Below are 16,262 nucleotides of genomic sequence, written 5' to 3'. Positions count from 1 at the left end.
ACCCGCTTGATATAGTGTCGCCATTTTGGCCTTCCGTTAGCTTCCTCTAAATAAATTGTATATAGCATTGGGCTACAGATACACGTAACAATATTACCGGCAACCTATCATGGAAAACGCGCGTTGAACATATCACTAATAATGCTTACCGAACACTTGGTTTCCTTCACAGTAAGCTCTTCCTGGCTCCTGTGTCCCTAAAACTACTTCTGTATAAGACTCTTGTGCGGCCGAAAGTAGGGTATGCCTCTTCCGTTTGGGATCCCCACACCAAATCACTCGTGCAAGTCCTCTAATCCATCCAAAATCACTGTGTTCGTTTTATACTTTCTCATTCTTCCCGTTCGGTCAGTGTAGCGCTCATGAAGAAAACATTAGATCTTCCTGGCCTTTCCTTACGCCGTTGTATTTCTCCTTTTATGCCTCTTTCACAAAATATATTCCACTGAATGAAACTCGGAAGCCAGCACTCTTTATTACTCCCTATTACTTTTTATCCCGCATAGACCACCGGTTCAAAGTTGGCGTGCCAAGCTGCAGGACTAATCTTTATTTTGATTCGTTTGTCCCGAAGACTAGCGCGGACTGGAACCAGCTTCCCACCTCCGTCGTGTCCATCACAACTCTAGAAGCCTTCAAGTCTGCTGTACAAGATCGTCTTCATTAATCTGCCTACTTCACATGAATTCTTGTCTATTACCCACTCCTCTCTGTAACGCCGAACGGCCCTGGGAGTAAATAAAAGAAATGAAATCTTGACCTGCAATCTCAGTCTTAATAGTCGAAATAAAGCGTGTTAAAAGAAAGGCATTTCTTCGCACCACTGCGGCAAACCTTAAAAGTTCATTAGTACGCTTTGCTGGGTTTTTACGATTAACTTGGGGAATTCTTTGAGCGTTAGGTCGAGCTACGAGAGAGGCAAGCAATTATTAAAATTTAAGGTAAATACAAGCGAACTTCTGTTGTTCAATTCCAATGAGACCCAAGTTATATAGTTCTCTTTAAACTGGCGACAAAAGAAGAAAGTGATTTCATTTATTATCTTAAATAATTGATTGTATGATCATGTTTAAAATAAATACAAGCGGAAACCATGCTTTCACTTAATCTCATGTGTATCTCTATGTTGCAACATGGGTACTGCTAAAATTACTTCCTGTTGAAGTCCATCTTGTGCGCATTATCAGTAATAACTCCGCTCCCATTCCACAGAGCTGTATACCGTAGTCGACCGCACCAAAGTTCTACGGTTTGGATGGAACAGTTTACGATAATTTGTGTCATGTTTAACTCTGCCCCACTTATTTTTCGTGGTAACCTCGAGAAGTTTCATAAAAATAAAAGCAGTTTATAATCGGAAACCACAAATGCATTTGGAGATAAATACTGATTTCAGCATGTTTCGACGAACTAATAGTTTAATAAATTTAGCGCCTCGCCCCGTCAAGGTGCAGCGCATGTTGCAGTGGTTTTGTAAGCGTAAGCGATAGTGCATATTGCCGCTTCGAGTGAATGCTCTGCATGTCGCGATTATTTGCCCATGATGCATAATGCAGTTAGCGTGTACTGTGGTCTTTCTGTACTGTACGAGCGTTCGCTTTACCTACCTGCACCGGCAAGTCAGGCGCATAATGTGGGAGAGAAAAACAAAATGTGCAGTTTCGCCCGAAGGGCGAAGCACTGACTGCGATAGCAGGGTATAGACTTGCACTTGAACTTATCGGACGGTGTTCTAACACACATTTTACAAACATTTCAGCGTTTAACACACAGTTAGCATTTAGCAACATTTACCACAGATTTAATTTTAACCCCCCCCCCCCCTTGGAGCAATAATATATATGGTGGTGTGCTTTAGACGATTCTGAATTGGATACGGCAGTTATGCTGCATGTCCTCGCATCTTATCACATGGCTAGCTTGTCATTCTGTTCAGGACAGGAGACATCAGCCTGTATCGTGATGTGCGTCGGGCCCTATACATGCGCTGACTAACTTGCAGATAATTATCGCCTGCAACTGCATGGCGCGCATTTCCGGCTTCTTTCCAACGCGGCGTTGGCCGACGTTGGCACGTTCGTTCTATGCCTTGCGAAAGCGACGCTCTTATCATCGATGGGATGAGTTCCAATCATGCATCCCTTTCATTCAGTATCCACATGTAGCAAACGGTAACGTCGTCCCGAACCGCAAAATGGACGGCTTGAAAATACGTCAGAAAAACGTTGTACACGGACGTCGCTTAGGGAAGGGAAGTGGCGTCGATAGGGTGTTTTCATATTTCAGAAATTATACTCTCAGGCAATGCCCATATGACATTCTGCTTACAAGATCTGAAAGTGCAACTAAAATTGGTTTAAACGGTGATTTCCTAAGTATATCTTGCTGGTACCCTTCGCGATCATCGACAACAGAACTGTGTGTACAGTGGTACATAAGCACTCACCACTTCTCTTATCATCATCATCCGTCCCAATCCTTTCACTTCCCTTCCCTCTTCCCCAGTGCAGAGTAGCAGACTAGAGCGCTCAGGTCGACCTCTCTGTCTTTCGTATCAATAAATTCTATTCATTCATTCGTGTGTACATGATAGCAGTCGCAGTTTATTCAGCGAGAGTGCATTCATGCAAGATGTAAGCTGTTGCAGCAGTGTGAGCGGTAAGGAGCGTTTTTGCTATGCAAGCTTCAAAGGCATACATTCCTTAGAATACGTGCCACTTCATTAGCCAAATGGATGTGCGCTTATCATGTTGTTCCTTGCCATTGTGTTCTTATTTTTTTTAACAATCAAGTCTAACAGTGTCGTGTGCTGTTGTTTTTTTCTTCTTTTGCAGGTAAGTTATGCACCTCACTCCACGACATGCTCTACCTGGATGTGAGTAAATCCAGGTTTCCTTACTTGAAGATGCGCATGTTAATGAAGGTATGTTGCTTAAGTTGTGCCTATAGCATCTCTGATGAAGATATATTAGCTCTGACATTCCACATATGCCATAAGACTTTCTGCACAAGTGTGCCTCTCAGTCCGTCACGAGTGTTGGTGCTGGTGCGGTGTGTAGGTAGTTGAATTTTTTCTCCTTATAGGGGCCGACCTAAAGCGGCCGACCATGGTTGCCCGACTGTTGTCAATTTATCAGTGCAACTGAGAGTAGAGGACCCAATAAGGTTATACACACCAGAAAACTGGGCTCTCAGCGCAAATTTTCACTTGGAAGTTAAATTTGAAATCGCTGCCTCTAAACCTCTCCTACCGACAGCAACCGCCATTATGGCATGGCTGTGTGACGACAGGAAATGAGGGGCTGTGCTGTGCTGTGCTTCCAAACAGGTGGAAACCACGTCGGACGTCTTTCTCCGCATGCTCTGGCACCCAACGGCGCAGCACTGGCATCGCTGTTTAATCGTGTCCGAAATTCCTTTACTGCTGGGCACGAGGTCGCGGGATCGAATCCCGGCCACGGCGGCCGCATTTCGATGGGGGCGAAATGCGAAAACACCCGTGTACTTAGATTTAGGTGCACGTTAAAGAACCCCAGGTGGTCGAAATTTCCGGAGTCCTCCACTACGGCGTGCCTCATAATCAGAAAGTGGTTTTGGCACGTAAAACCCCATAATTTTTTTAAATTCCTTTACTCGTGAGATAAAAAAGCAGCACCAAGCCGCTAAGACGCACATGCAAAAAACAAAAAGGCGCATGGTGGCCTTGACGTATTTAAAGCTCCTGCACTCACTTCAGGTGTTATGTGTACACAAAAGGATGGCCTTCAAGATAAACTTTTGTTACCCGAGGGGGCCGTTTCCGTAGGTGCCACACAGCAACATAAACATATTCAAACGCAAGTTTTCTGCTGAACCGAATGCACTGAAAGTTTGCCAGCTTGCTGTAGAACGCCTACGACGCATAATTCGAGCCTGAAACATGTGACGCATAATTGAAGCTCAAATTTGGTGTCGCGGCCACTTTAAAAGCCTTCTCAAACCTTCATTTGTAGATCATTCTGTATTGCACAGGGGCGTGTATAGCGCTGCTGGAAGCCGCACATCATAAAAGCAATAGCAATGGCCTTAACCGAACGCAGGCTCTAAACCTTGGAGCCAAAGAGTCATAGCGCATTTGACAGTGCACGTTCCGCGTTGTTTTCGAAGTGTCTTATTTTTTTCGTTCTTTGAAGCTCTACATGGGGCTGCATTCAGTATTATGCTGAACCAGGTATAGCAAATTATAACAGCAAGGAATTTCGTGCCACGTTCCACTACGCACTGCGCACGCAAACAACAAGTGCGGAAGTAGGCTGCATTTCGACAAACCTCGCTTTCATGCTGCGGCTAAAGCACACGGAGGTTAGCTTCTCGTGGGGGGGGGGGGGGGGGGGGGGGGGGGGGGGGGGGGGTTGCAGATACTAAAACAACAACAGAAACAGCAACAGTGGCATAGAAAATTCAATCCTGCATTGCACGCTGATTGTTGTATGCGCTTGTGATGAGCCTCAGGGCACGTATTTACAAAAAGCTCTTACGCTAGAATTCTTCCCAAGAGAAAATTAAGACTAATCCTGATGCTGGACATGACAGAAAACGCGTCTGTGTGATAATCTATAGCACTTGCGAACAAAAATCGTTGTGAATTCTGGACTGTCGCTCTCAAAATTCCGAGGAATAACTTCTTCAAGAGTGTGAGACAAGGTATCAGCAACTTTAGTGATAGAATGGTGTGGAAATATTACCCGCATATACCGGATGTCATATAGCAAGGCGTGGCATATCCATATACCTAAATACATTCTGAAATTTTCGCTCACGGACAACTCCGCCGACGCCGATGCCGGATTTTCTACGACATGGCGCCATAACGCTAGCGGGTGAAATGCTTTGCTCAGTCGTCCTCAGAAGCATGACAACCAGAGGATCAATCGGCAATTGATATCAACACATACCAGAAAGAAAATTGTTGATTTTCCTGATCGTGACTTGCACAGCGTTTTCGTCAGCCACGCGCAACGAGTTAGTTGCTTCTGTGCTGGTTCGCCACGGTACGTAACTGTGCCCGTATTCATGAAAAGCTCTTAGGCTAGAATTGTTCGTAACAGGGAATTCTATCCAGTCCTGATGCTGGACATATCATTAGCAAAGGCAGCTCTCCAAAGGCAAATAGCCCTTACCAAAAAATAGTTTTGCGAATTCGGCCCCTGGTATCACATAATGAGAAAGGCTAGGAGCCATGCAACGCCCTATGCCCGCTGGTACTGCTTTGTTTGAGCAACGCCTCCTATAATATACTATGCCTGGAACGTGAGCCGCAAACGCGCTGCCCTTCCCTCGCCTGTACTCTCCTCCTTTTGGTACGGTGGCGAGCGCCTCTTGCGGCCAGCCCTTGTAAACACGCCGGTGGCGCGCCTACCGGGAGCGACGTCGGCAGCTAAGCGGCTGGCGCGTCGTGAGCTTTCGGCGGCGGCGGCTGTGGTTGTCATGGGGACCGGTACGGTGGCGCGCGCCGTCCTGCGGCGTATGGTCGCAAAACTCGGCAGAGAGCTCCCTATGGAAAAGAGAGCGACGTTCCAGGCATATAGTTATAGGAGGCGTTGGTTTGAGCTTCAATTTTTGCCGACCGCAGTCAGCACAAACAGGTCTACGTAGAGGTCGCATCGGACATCTAGATCCGGGCCCATATCCACAAAAGCTCTTACGCTAGAATAGCTTGTAAGAATATTTTCCAGCCAATCCTGATTCTCGGCATACTATATGCGAAGGCAGCCAGCCAATGTCAAGGAACTCTTACGAACGAAAAGCCTCGTGCATTCAGCCTCCGGTAATTACGGCCCGGAATGACACTGGCTTCCATTCTGGGGATGAATTCACAAAGCTTTGCTTTCGTAAGGGCTATTTGTCATCGGCCAGCTGTCTTCGCTAATGATATGTCTAGCATGAAGATTAAAAAAATTAAATTATGGGGTTTTACGTGCCAAAACCACTTTCTGATTATGAGGCATGCCGTAGTGAAGGACTCCGGAAATTTCGACCACCTGGGGTTCTTTAACGTGCACCTAAATCTAAGTACACGGGTGTTTTCGCATTTCGCCCTATCGAAAGGCGGCCGCCGTGGCCATCTATGGCATCAAGTTTGGCTGAATATTTTTTCCCGTAGAATTCAAGCGTTAGACACCTTTGTGAATTCGGGCCATGTTGAAAAAGTTATGGTCATATTTAGAAGACAGAGGTTCCTGTGATGCGAAGGCCACGCGGCTTTTTCATGTTACTGACGTCCATGCATGTTCACAAAATTTTGAGAGGAAATTGTCTGGACACTTGCGATATAGGCAGATTTGTTAATAATTCTGTATCGTGAGATCAAAATATAGGTAACAGATGAAGAACAGCCAAATAAATAAAAATTCAGCAGAGACACTTCAGACTGCTACGTGTAGGAATGCGAAAGCATTATAATCGCTCAGGTGAAATGTTTTCGATGAATGTTTTCGAATGATCTTTTCGACATGCATTAAAATTCTTTCTGCTGAAACCATACTTATACGTTGGCCACAGGCTGGAAACATTCGGACCGTTTTGCTGCAGAACGGCGAATTTTATTTTATGCCTAATGGTCGTGACTATGTCATCTTTTTTTGTGTTCCCTTGCTTCGTCTTCTGAGGTGTGCTTCCATGGGCGACTACGTTTCACAGATGCCGCAGAGGTAGACGCTTCGCAATGCATCGCAGTAGATACAGCACCGATGAAACCCGAAGAGCACAGTAGGCAGCGACGTGGCCTGTGTAATGGCGCACGCACTAGGCACACCTCATTTTACAAACCCAAGATTGGGCGTCGAGATTGCATAGCAGTAGACACGGCACCAATGAAATCCGAAGAGCAAGTGACACGTCGGAGGCAGTGTCGGAGGCAGTGTCGCAGGCAGTGTCGCAGGCAGTGTCGCAGGCAGTGTCGCAGGCAGTGTCGCAGGCAGTGTCGCAGGCAGTGTCGCAGGCAGTGTCGCAGGCAGTGTCGCAGGCAGTGTCGCAGGCAGTGTCGCAGGCAGTGTCGCAGGCAGTGTCGCAGGCAGTGTCGCAGGCAGTGTCGCAGGCAGTGTCGCAGGCAGTGTCGCAGGCAGTGTCGCAGGCAGTGTCGCAGGCAGTGTCGCAGGCAGTGTCGCAGGCAGTGTCGCAGGCAGTGTCGCAGGCAGTGTCGCAGGCAGTGTCGCAGGCAGTGTCGCAGGCAGTGTCGCAGGCAGTGTCGCAGGCAGTGTCGCAGGCAGTGTCGCAGGCAGTGTCGCAGGCAGTGTCGCAGGCAGTGTCGCAGGCAGTGTCGCAGGCAGTGTCGCAGGCAGTGTCGCAGGCAGTGTCGCAGGCAGTGTCGCAGGCAGTGTCGCAGGCAGTGTCGCAGGCAGTGTCGCAGGCAGTGTCGCAGGCAGTGTCGCAGGCAGTGTCGCAGGCAGTGTCGCAGGCAGTGTCGCAGGCAGTGTCGCAGGCAGTGTCGCAGGCAGTGTCGCAGGCAGTGTCGCAGGCAGTGTCGCAGGCAGTGTCGCAGGCAGTGGCGCACGCACTAGACACAATTTTAGTCAGCCATACCCTTGGAGCCACCGTGGCGTCAAGGAAGCGTGCTCGCCTCGCTCGCCGGAGGCGCAGGTTCGATACCTACCCGATCTAAATTTACGTAATTTTATTTTCAAAGAGATACAGAAACCTGTCTGACAAATTTGAAGTCAATCCGAGCATTTTTGGACGTGTTCTTACTCTTCGCACCATCGGCCATTTTTGGTACAATCTTTCGGTAACGACGCCGACGACAACGCAGGATTTCGCGCAATGGTCCATATAATGCTTTTGCATTAAAGTCACGGTCAGTTTAGCATACGTTGAATAGGATGAAGACGAAAGCCTGCGCGTTCACGAGACATTAGTTACATTACTTGATATTTTCATTCTAATGCGTTGTTACTTGTTTTCTCCCACCAAAGATCGCGGGCTCGAGTGCCTGAATCAAGTTTACCTTAATTAACTTCACCCTGATTGAAACCAAAGGTCGAGGGTTTGACTCCCCCCGAAGGTCCTAGGTAATCATACCACTTTGACCACCCTCGACCTTCGTGGGTGGGGGGTGGTCAATTCATCGTGAAGGTGGTCAAATCATCGTGAAGGTCGAGACCATCACGATGTCAATTGGAATTCAGCCTGGAGGTATGGCCGTTTCACCCATATGTCCAAGTGGGTGTTCGACTTCCACTAAAGGTCGTAGGTACGAGTGTCTTACTTAATTGTACCCTAATTAATTTTGCATGAATTAGCGCCACAGGTCGTGAGTACGACTCCCATCAAATGTCTTTGGTTCGAGTGCCTTAATTAATTATATCTTAATTTACAGTCTCTTGATGGTCGTGGGTTCGACTGCCTTAATTCCGTTTGCCGTAATTAAGATCAAAGGTCGTGGATTCAACTCCCACCAAAGGTCGAGGGTTCGGCCCCCAATTTTGGCGCCATTGAATTTTGGTGGCATAACGCCGGACGGTAAAATTTTCGTACGATGAGCCGTCCAAGGCCTGAATAATAATACTCGACGTAACTGATATCCACAAAGATCCCACAATTGAGCCGGCGCGCAAGCTTTCTGCTCCTTTGGTCCTCTTGTGGTCGTAGCTCTTGTTTGGGCACAGTCGGTCAGGCGCACTTAAGCTGGATGCATGCAATGCCTAAAAGAGGTCATATCAAGAAAAACTGTTTCAGGGATATCAACCCCTTACTCTACACTAGAGATCCAGGGGCGGTATTTACAAAGCATTTCGTGTGTAAGTGCTGTTAGCAATTGGCCGGTGACCTTTAGTAATTGTACATCCGACTGTATGGTTGGCTGACATATATTCTAACGAACAGCTCTAGCGTATTATCGCCTATGTGAATACGGATGGACAGGCATTGCATGGCCTGTTTTTGCCAATGCTAAAGTCGAGCCGGACAGGCCATTTCTAGTCGCCGCTCTTCTCGTGCGGAACAACCATGATTTATGACGCTTTTATTTCATCTGTCACGTCAATTTAGGCAGGTAAGCAACCGAAGTAAACGACTCACGTTACCATTGATAACAGTTACGCGTGCCGTCAAAATTTATTCGTGATCTGAGGGAAGATAGTCATACGGGGATATTCCTGGAAATACTTTTGTCCTCGTTGTACATATACATACTAACGAAATGTGGAGCTTGAACTTACCCGGTAGGAGTGGCTGGAAAGCGGTTGTGTTTAGCAGCCCCACTTTGCACAAGCGTAATTTACTGGACGCTGCAATTTCTGGCTATGGTTGACACTTTGTCGTAACTCATCTTCCATTGGCGTTTTATCGTTGCCACGAACTGGTAGGAACAATTCTTACTTTCTGTGTTTCGAGACGTTAGTTTCTCTTAGACAATAAGCTTGTAGGAGCTTTAGTTGGTAGCTGCTATAACATGGCCAAAATTCTGTTTGAGATTTAGTGGTATCACATCGCGACGCATAGTTGAAGCAGGAGAAACTCTTTAGTCTTTTCGCGGCGAAACATTTCTTCGGCTCATCCGATGCAACTTGCGGCAGGTAGGTTCCTGTCTCACCTCATATCGCACCGCGTCAATGAAAAACAAAAGATAAGTGTCCGCATCGAGCCTATGATTCCTAGCACAGCAGTCCAATGGTGCGTGTAGCCGGCGTGCCACAATCGCACGCGTACGTGCTTTCGTACCGACGCCGGTTGCCTCTTTGAGATAACTGGCGCGGGGGTCGCCTCGCATAGCGCGAGCTGGCTACCACGCGTGCGCGCACCAGTTTTTTTGTCGTTCGTGTGCTCTTTCTATGTACAGCGCGAGCGCGCCGACTGCACCGGTCGGCCCCCTCATTGGCATGTCCTTTCCTCGTCGCAGATAACGCTATGAAGGCGCTGTGCGATATTGTACCGCTTTCGAGATCGACCCAGGTCGTAACGGAAGAGTTCGTAGCGCTTCTTTACCGGTGTAGAAACAACACTCGTCACACTGTCGTCGTCGCTGTCGTCATTCTGTCGCTTCTGCTGTCACACACAGGCTCCCATACGTCACATACGGTTACTTGCTTTACGCAAACACGTCGGTCCATCTTTGAAGAACCCCAAACAATGCTGGATAGCCAGCTGCCCGCAAAATGCTTCATAGAGCACTGATTGCCTCAGCGCGTGGGATCTGCATAATTTTGTTATCATTTTCTTTATTTTATGTGCAAAGCATCTACCTTAAGTGATCGAAAATAGCATTGCTCCGTATGCCCTTTTACGGTATCCTCAACTGGCTCCCCTCCGCTGTCTAAGAGCTGCCAAATTCTGAACCGGTCTCGATTTTAAAGCGGAGTGAAAGCGTATCCGTGAAATGCTGGTCGGCTTTTAAAGCGGTGACAACGCCGGCAATGGACACCTATTGACAACTTCTGAAAGAGCGCCATGGCAACGCAGCCGTAGACATGCGCACCATTTGCAATAACACAGTTTTTTTTTCTTCTTCTTGATCCTATTTATTATGCGTGTTGGGATCCTTTCGGGCAGCCCACAGCAGCCCGAACGACGGAAATGGTTGGTGCCGTGTGATTGGCTTCTCGGCAGATCTCGAACACGCTACCATTTCACAGTGAAAGCGCTTCGGACCACTTCCAGTTCACGCCTGCTGGGACCTGGCGCACGCGTAAATGACCGGAAGAGAGAGAGGTGCTGCCTTTAATGAAAGACTGCTGAGATGTTTCCGTGACTGACGACCTGGCGCGATATACCAGATGTTAGAGGAAAACACGACATGCACAATGATCATGCTTCCACAGGCATGCACCCACAATCACCCCACTCGTAAAGCCTCACTAAAACCTGTACGAAAAAATATCACAAGCGTCTTCCTCGCACGCAATGCGCAAGCAGGGGAAATGACCAGCTGAATATAATGCGAGCGCCCGATATCGACCATTCGAATGTGCGGTGAAATTTCCAACTGCTCTAGAGTGCTTTAAACCGCGCAAGTGAATATATCATTAGGAAGAAGTATTTTACTTCTATAGGCGGGTAATCTTCGTCGACGTACAGGCGCACGTACAGATCACATTACCTTTTGTTTACCTCAGTGATTCTTCAGCATAACTGGATGCTAGACCGACGCAAGATTCTGAATGTATGACGCCTGCATTTATGACTTATTATAACGTATGACTACACGTGTGGATTGCATAACTTGCGATGCCTGTGATGGACGTGTTACTTTTATTGGATGCGTATCAGTAGAGATTGAAGGAAGGTATCTCTGTGTCTGTGCGTTCAAAACTATTAAATATATTAACTGCGCACTTAATTAGGGGTTTAGCTCGATCATTACGTACATTCCGGGCCGTAATATTAAGACGCCTTGCTCCAATCCCGATATCAGGAACACTATTGCTTTTTATTTGGGACAATTCCATCTTTCCAATCTGCATAGTATAGACGTCTTGCGCCGCACGCACAACTTGTGATACGTTTCGTCATTTTCTATGCACATCAACAACCATCCTGCACCATCAGGAACCGATCCCAGGTCCCTCTGCGTAATGCAAGGTTGCTTTTCCGCACCAACGCAGTTATTGCTGAGAAGAGCACTCTGCCGGCGGCGATGCAGGCAGCGATCATTGCGGCAGTCGCTGGCTTCTTGGAGAAAATTTGAGGATACACATTGTTATAGTAAAAACAAACTATATTATGTTACATAAATAACAACATGACTATTGTTTTCTTTGCTATTCAGTGAAACACGATCCTCTTACCCAGCTAAGGGAAGAAATGGAGCAAGGAGTTGCTCTACGATCAGTTGAGCGCTCAGTTGCTGTGCTGTGCAGTTTATTAGCCTCTCCTGAGGCAACGCTCGGAAGTGGATTGTTCTAAATCCGCAGAAAATGTTCTGTGTTATAAGAAACGAATAGAAGAGAAGCTTCCCAGTGGCCTAATTTTCCACCATCTCGCCATAGATAGGCAACAGGAACATGCTTCTTCGTTGCCAATACAAAGAGCTCATAAACGCCCCCCCCCCCCCCGCTCCCTCTCCAAAAAGAAAAAAATGACAAGAACGTAAGGCCAGGAAACGTCTACTTTGCACACGGGGTTATCAACAACGTCTGTGCACTGACTATGTCTAGAGAATAGTTCCACGCAGCCAGATGCGAGTTGCGATTTGGGGCGCTGGCTCCCGATCCTCACAACGTGCTGCTATTCTCGTGGCGCACACATTGGGAAGTGCACTTGGTGCTTAGCACCATTCGTGAAAGTATACCAATATAAAAGTACAGTGGTTAAGGGCGTAACGGGAAGAAATAACCACCCCCCTAGCCACATCCGTTAATATTTTTCCTATTGGTCCCTCGAGTATGTGAAAAAATATATGAATAAAAAACATTGAAAGACGTCTGACTACTCTAATCGATTCCAGTCACTATCTTTTGTAGAGACAGGAAAGTCGGGTCAAACAAAACATATCTAATAAAGCCGCATTTTCTTGTCCCACAGAGGTATCAGAACGTTGCGTCAGCTGCATGCTAGGGTCGGAAGCGCAAACTTAGCCGTTTTTTCGACGCGTGGCCTGGATTGGGTGTCAAGTGTAAAGCCGAAACGCAGAGATAAAAGTGTGCGCGCGGAGCACTCAGCCATCTGTGTGAGTAATTCGATGAACGCGGGAAGTGTGAGGTTGATAGCAGCGAAGCCCAGAACACCACCTTATCAAGCACCGCAACTATTCTAATGCTTGGTTATTGGGCCATTCTTCGCGTAACGTGAACTGGCAGATTAATTAACGAACTTCTTTCCCGTGCGAAAACTAGACTTGCAGCTCAGCGTAGCTACACTGACCGAGAAAGACTGTTCTAGAAATCTTTTAATCAAAGAATCGCGTCATTTATAAATGCTGAGCAATTATATGCTGACAAATGCGTCCCCACAGTATAAAGATGTTACCTTTCTACCCAAGGGCAGTAAATCGCAATTGCCCAGAGCAACAAATGGGAAGGAAAATCTAAGAGTATCCACGTGTTGCTGCTGCAACAGCTCGCTTGACCACTTTACACAAAGGCATAAATCATAGAAGGTTCACTATGAGGACGGTGTAAATGTATTTCGACAGGGATGACACGTATATGGAAATAATGAGAGACTATAACCATAAATATCCCACGCGTTGTTTAGTAAATATATAACGAATTTTGATTTAACACGCCTTCCATTTAAAACACGTTGATTTGCTTTATATATATATATATATATATATATATATATATATATATATATGTGTGTGTGTGTGTGTGTGTGTGTGTGTGTGTGTGTGTGTGTGTGTGTGTGTGTGTGTGTTTAGCATAACGAAGCACGGATGCATTGTATGTAGCTATATAGATTTGAAACTTTGAAGTAAGGCCCACATTTAGAGCTTTCAACTGAGAGAGCATTCTCGCGGCATTCCCTCCGCAAAGCTCTAGATGCAAAGAAAATCCAAGGAAGCATGAAGAAGTGAGCAAGCCGTTCGAACCTGACGTACTCCCACTCGAAGCAATCAATCTCCGTCTTTCTTTCCCCTGGTGAGGCTACAAGCCGTTCACCGTCCCTCTATCGGCAAATGGGCCGGCGTGTTTGTTGTTATCATTTCTTTTTTTTTTTTTTTTTGCTTTTTTAGATATGTTAGGGCGTTTCCTTTCCGACATCTGGCTGTATTTACGCATATGCAAGTGTGGCGTCCACGTAAAAGCCAGAAAAACGCGTGAGCCGCCGTTAGTAATGCGCCCAGCCACGCTTGCGCGTAGCAGCGGTGGCAACCTCGTGCTTTCGCACCGCGCGGTGCAAAAGCTTCGGAGAGTCCAGTGGAGAGCAGCGTCGGAAACATTTCTGCCGCTGGCGGCGAGGAAGCGGGGGAGGGCCGATGCCGCCCATCCCGGAGCGTTTTGTCGCGGGATGCGCATGCGCCGCGGCGCCGGGAGGCGGGGGCGGGTACGTGACGCCAGGCGCACGTGACGGGCGGCGCGTCTACGCGTCACTTTTCGAAACGCGCAGACGGCGTACCCGCGCGCCGTGCGACTGTAGTCCTCGACGTGCGCGGCCGTGGGCCGAGTGGCGCGCCTCGGCTGAGCGTGCGCTTCAGAAACACCTAAGCGTGGGGAAGCTTTCGCTAGACTTTGCGCCCAGGGGGCTAGCACCAATAGAGGGGGGGTGGGGGTGGGAGGGGGCGGGTTGGTTTCTAGCCCGGGTTCAGTCGCGGTAGGCAATCGCGTGAGCCGCGGCGATGCTGCGTCGCTACCAGGGCGCCGGTGGTTCAGCGCTGGACCTGGCCGAGCTGCAGCGCGAAGAAATCATGGGCGCCGCGCCGTGCTCGTCCCACGATGCTCCAGACAGCGCCAACAAGGAGAGCCGGCTGCGGCGCGTGTTCACCGCGCACGTGCGCCGCCAAAGTAAGAAGCCGCGCCACGGCGGCTTTTCGCTCAACAACATGCTCAAGGAGCCCCTGCGCCTCGTCAACTCCGTTCCACTCAACTTCGACTTCGGCAGGTGAGAGATCTTGAAGGCAGTGGCCACACTTGGCTACTTTCGCAAGCAGGCTCCCGTTGCTTCCGCCTACAGCACCTGTTTCAAAGTAGCGTCGTACCGTCCAGGCACATCTACTAATTTATGACTGTCATCTAACTTTCATTCCGTAAACGCCAAGAACTTTTTTTTTTCATGTCGTCTCAGTGTTTGTTTTGTTACAGGCAGCCGCATGAGCGTCGTTTGCACTAGCCATGGGCGGGATGTCATCCACCTGCTCACTGGTTGTAATAATGGAAACAATTAAGTGCATGTGTTAGTAATGATTATTAGCTAGACAAATGAGAACGGTCAGTGTTAGAGATAATAATGGTTCTGTTTTGGTTTGATTACCCTAGTACAATACCTGTTACCATACGCATGGGTACACGGAGGGCGTGAGCTTGCGTTTCTAACAGACGCCGCGTTGAATTTATGCGTTATAACTATGAAGTAAGTGTTATCATAAGGAATTCATTCACCGTACTTTAGCGACAGATCAGAAGCGATATAACCAAATAACATTAATGGCGCCAGGCGCGCTCTCTTCTTTAGTGCGAAAGTCACTGCGGAGGTTTTGTTTTTCAAGGTATTGCCTCCAGCGCACTAAGGGAGCCGACATTTCCCAGAGTTGAAGTAAACACCGGTGCAGCGAATCGATCGAGAGTGATGCGAACATCAAATGCTCGGCTGTACGTACCTTGAGGTGGTCACTCGTTTCTTCAAAGTCGACACAAATGTACTGTGTATGACTTGGAAGGAAAGCGTATATGCAAGTGATATCAGAGTCGTCTGACCAAGACACTGCCAGCGAGTGTTTGTCTGTTCGCATATCTTTCGCTAGTTCGTACGCAAGCGCAGATACAGAGAGCGAAATCAAGTTGAAGGGACCCACGCGGCTCTTTTCACAAGCTTCATACGTTCACGCGCGCCTTCAGCGTCTAAGGATGAGTTAAAAGCAGCTGTTATTCGTTTTAAAACTCGACATCCAAGCTATCGCAGGAACGTCCACTGTTGACCTGCGAGCTTAACGCCTAGCCACCATCTCGCAAGCTTCCTGAGATCTCGTTTAGGGAGTTGCGCCTTCTCTTGAAAGGGAAGTTTTCTGTCGGTCAGTGTGAAAGGAAAAAAAAAGTATAGTCCGAGCGTTAAAGAGGGACAGCTTCCGCACCACTGCCATATAACCGAAAAATGCAATCGGAGCGTGGCGCTCGGTCTGACCGAAGTGCAGCGAAGAGGAAAAGATGAGGCACCGCTGTCGTGCGAACTGCACAGCGCCGGCGTATACGGTAAAAGGGCGCTGTTCTCTGCCTCTCCATTTTGAATAGGAAAATGCAGAATATGAGATCGCATGCAACGCCGTGGTTCTCCTTTGATTGTACAAAGCAAACAGTGCTTTCGATTAGCGTTGCGGATGTGAGGCAATCGCAATGTGAACGGTGGCATGGATCTTCTTGTGAGATGAACAACCCACGTCTTAAGAATTTTGCAGCAGTACGGCGCCGGCACGGGGCGGTTAACTGACTGCCAGTAGGAACACTACAGCGAGGAACACGTTCTTCACTAGGTTCCCTTCTCGACTTTAAAGCCAAACTGCAACGCATGTATTGATATCGTTCCATGACGATAGTGAAGGAGCCTGATCTGCAACACGTGGGAATATCGGAGGAAACATCCGCCCTGCGCCGACACCGAGAAACGAAGGTTTGTGCGCATGGCCATCAACTTCAAGA

At 48.0% G+C, this 16,262-nt stretch overlaps 1 protein-coding gene across 2 annotated transcripts in view; it reads left to right on the top strand.

Annotated features, from left to right (window-relative positions):
- Positions 1 to 14,204: 14,204 nt before the first annotated feature.
- Positions 14,205 to 16,262, top strand: part of LOC142586075 (GTPase-activating Rap/Ran-GAP domain-like protein 3) — a 567,772-nt gene continuing 565,714 nt past the window's right edge. For both annotated transcript variants that reach the window (XM_075697347.1, XM_075697339.1), the window contains exon 1: positions 14,205 to 14,514. In XM_075697347.1, the coding sequence (XP_075553462.1) occupies positions 14,252 to 14,514 (263 nt within the window). In that variant the 5' untranslated portion in view covers positions 14,205 to 14,251. The remainder of the gene's footprint in view (positions 14,515 to 16,262) is intronic.

The sequence above is a fragment of the Dermacentor variabilis genome, chromosome 1 (genome assembly GCF_050947875.1).
Source record: "Dermacentor variabilis isolate Ectoservices chromosome 1, ASM5094787v1, whole genome shotgun sequence".
In the NCBI taxonomy this organism is placed as follows: Eukaryota; Metazoa; Arthropoda; class Arachnida; order Ixodida; family Ixodidae; genus Dermacentor; species Dermacentor variabilis.
This window is presented reverse-complemented; position numbering and strand designations above follow the sequence as displayed.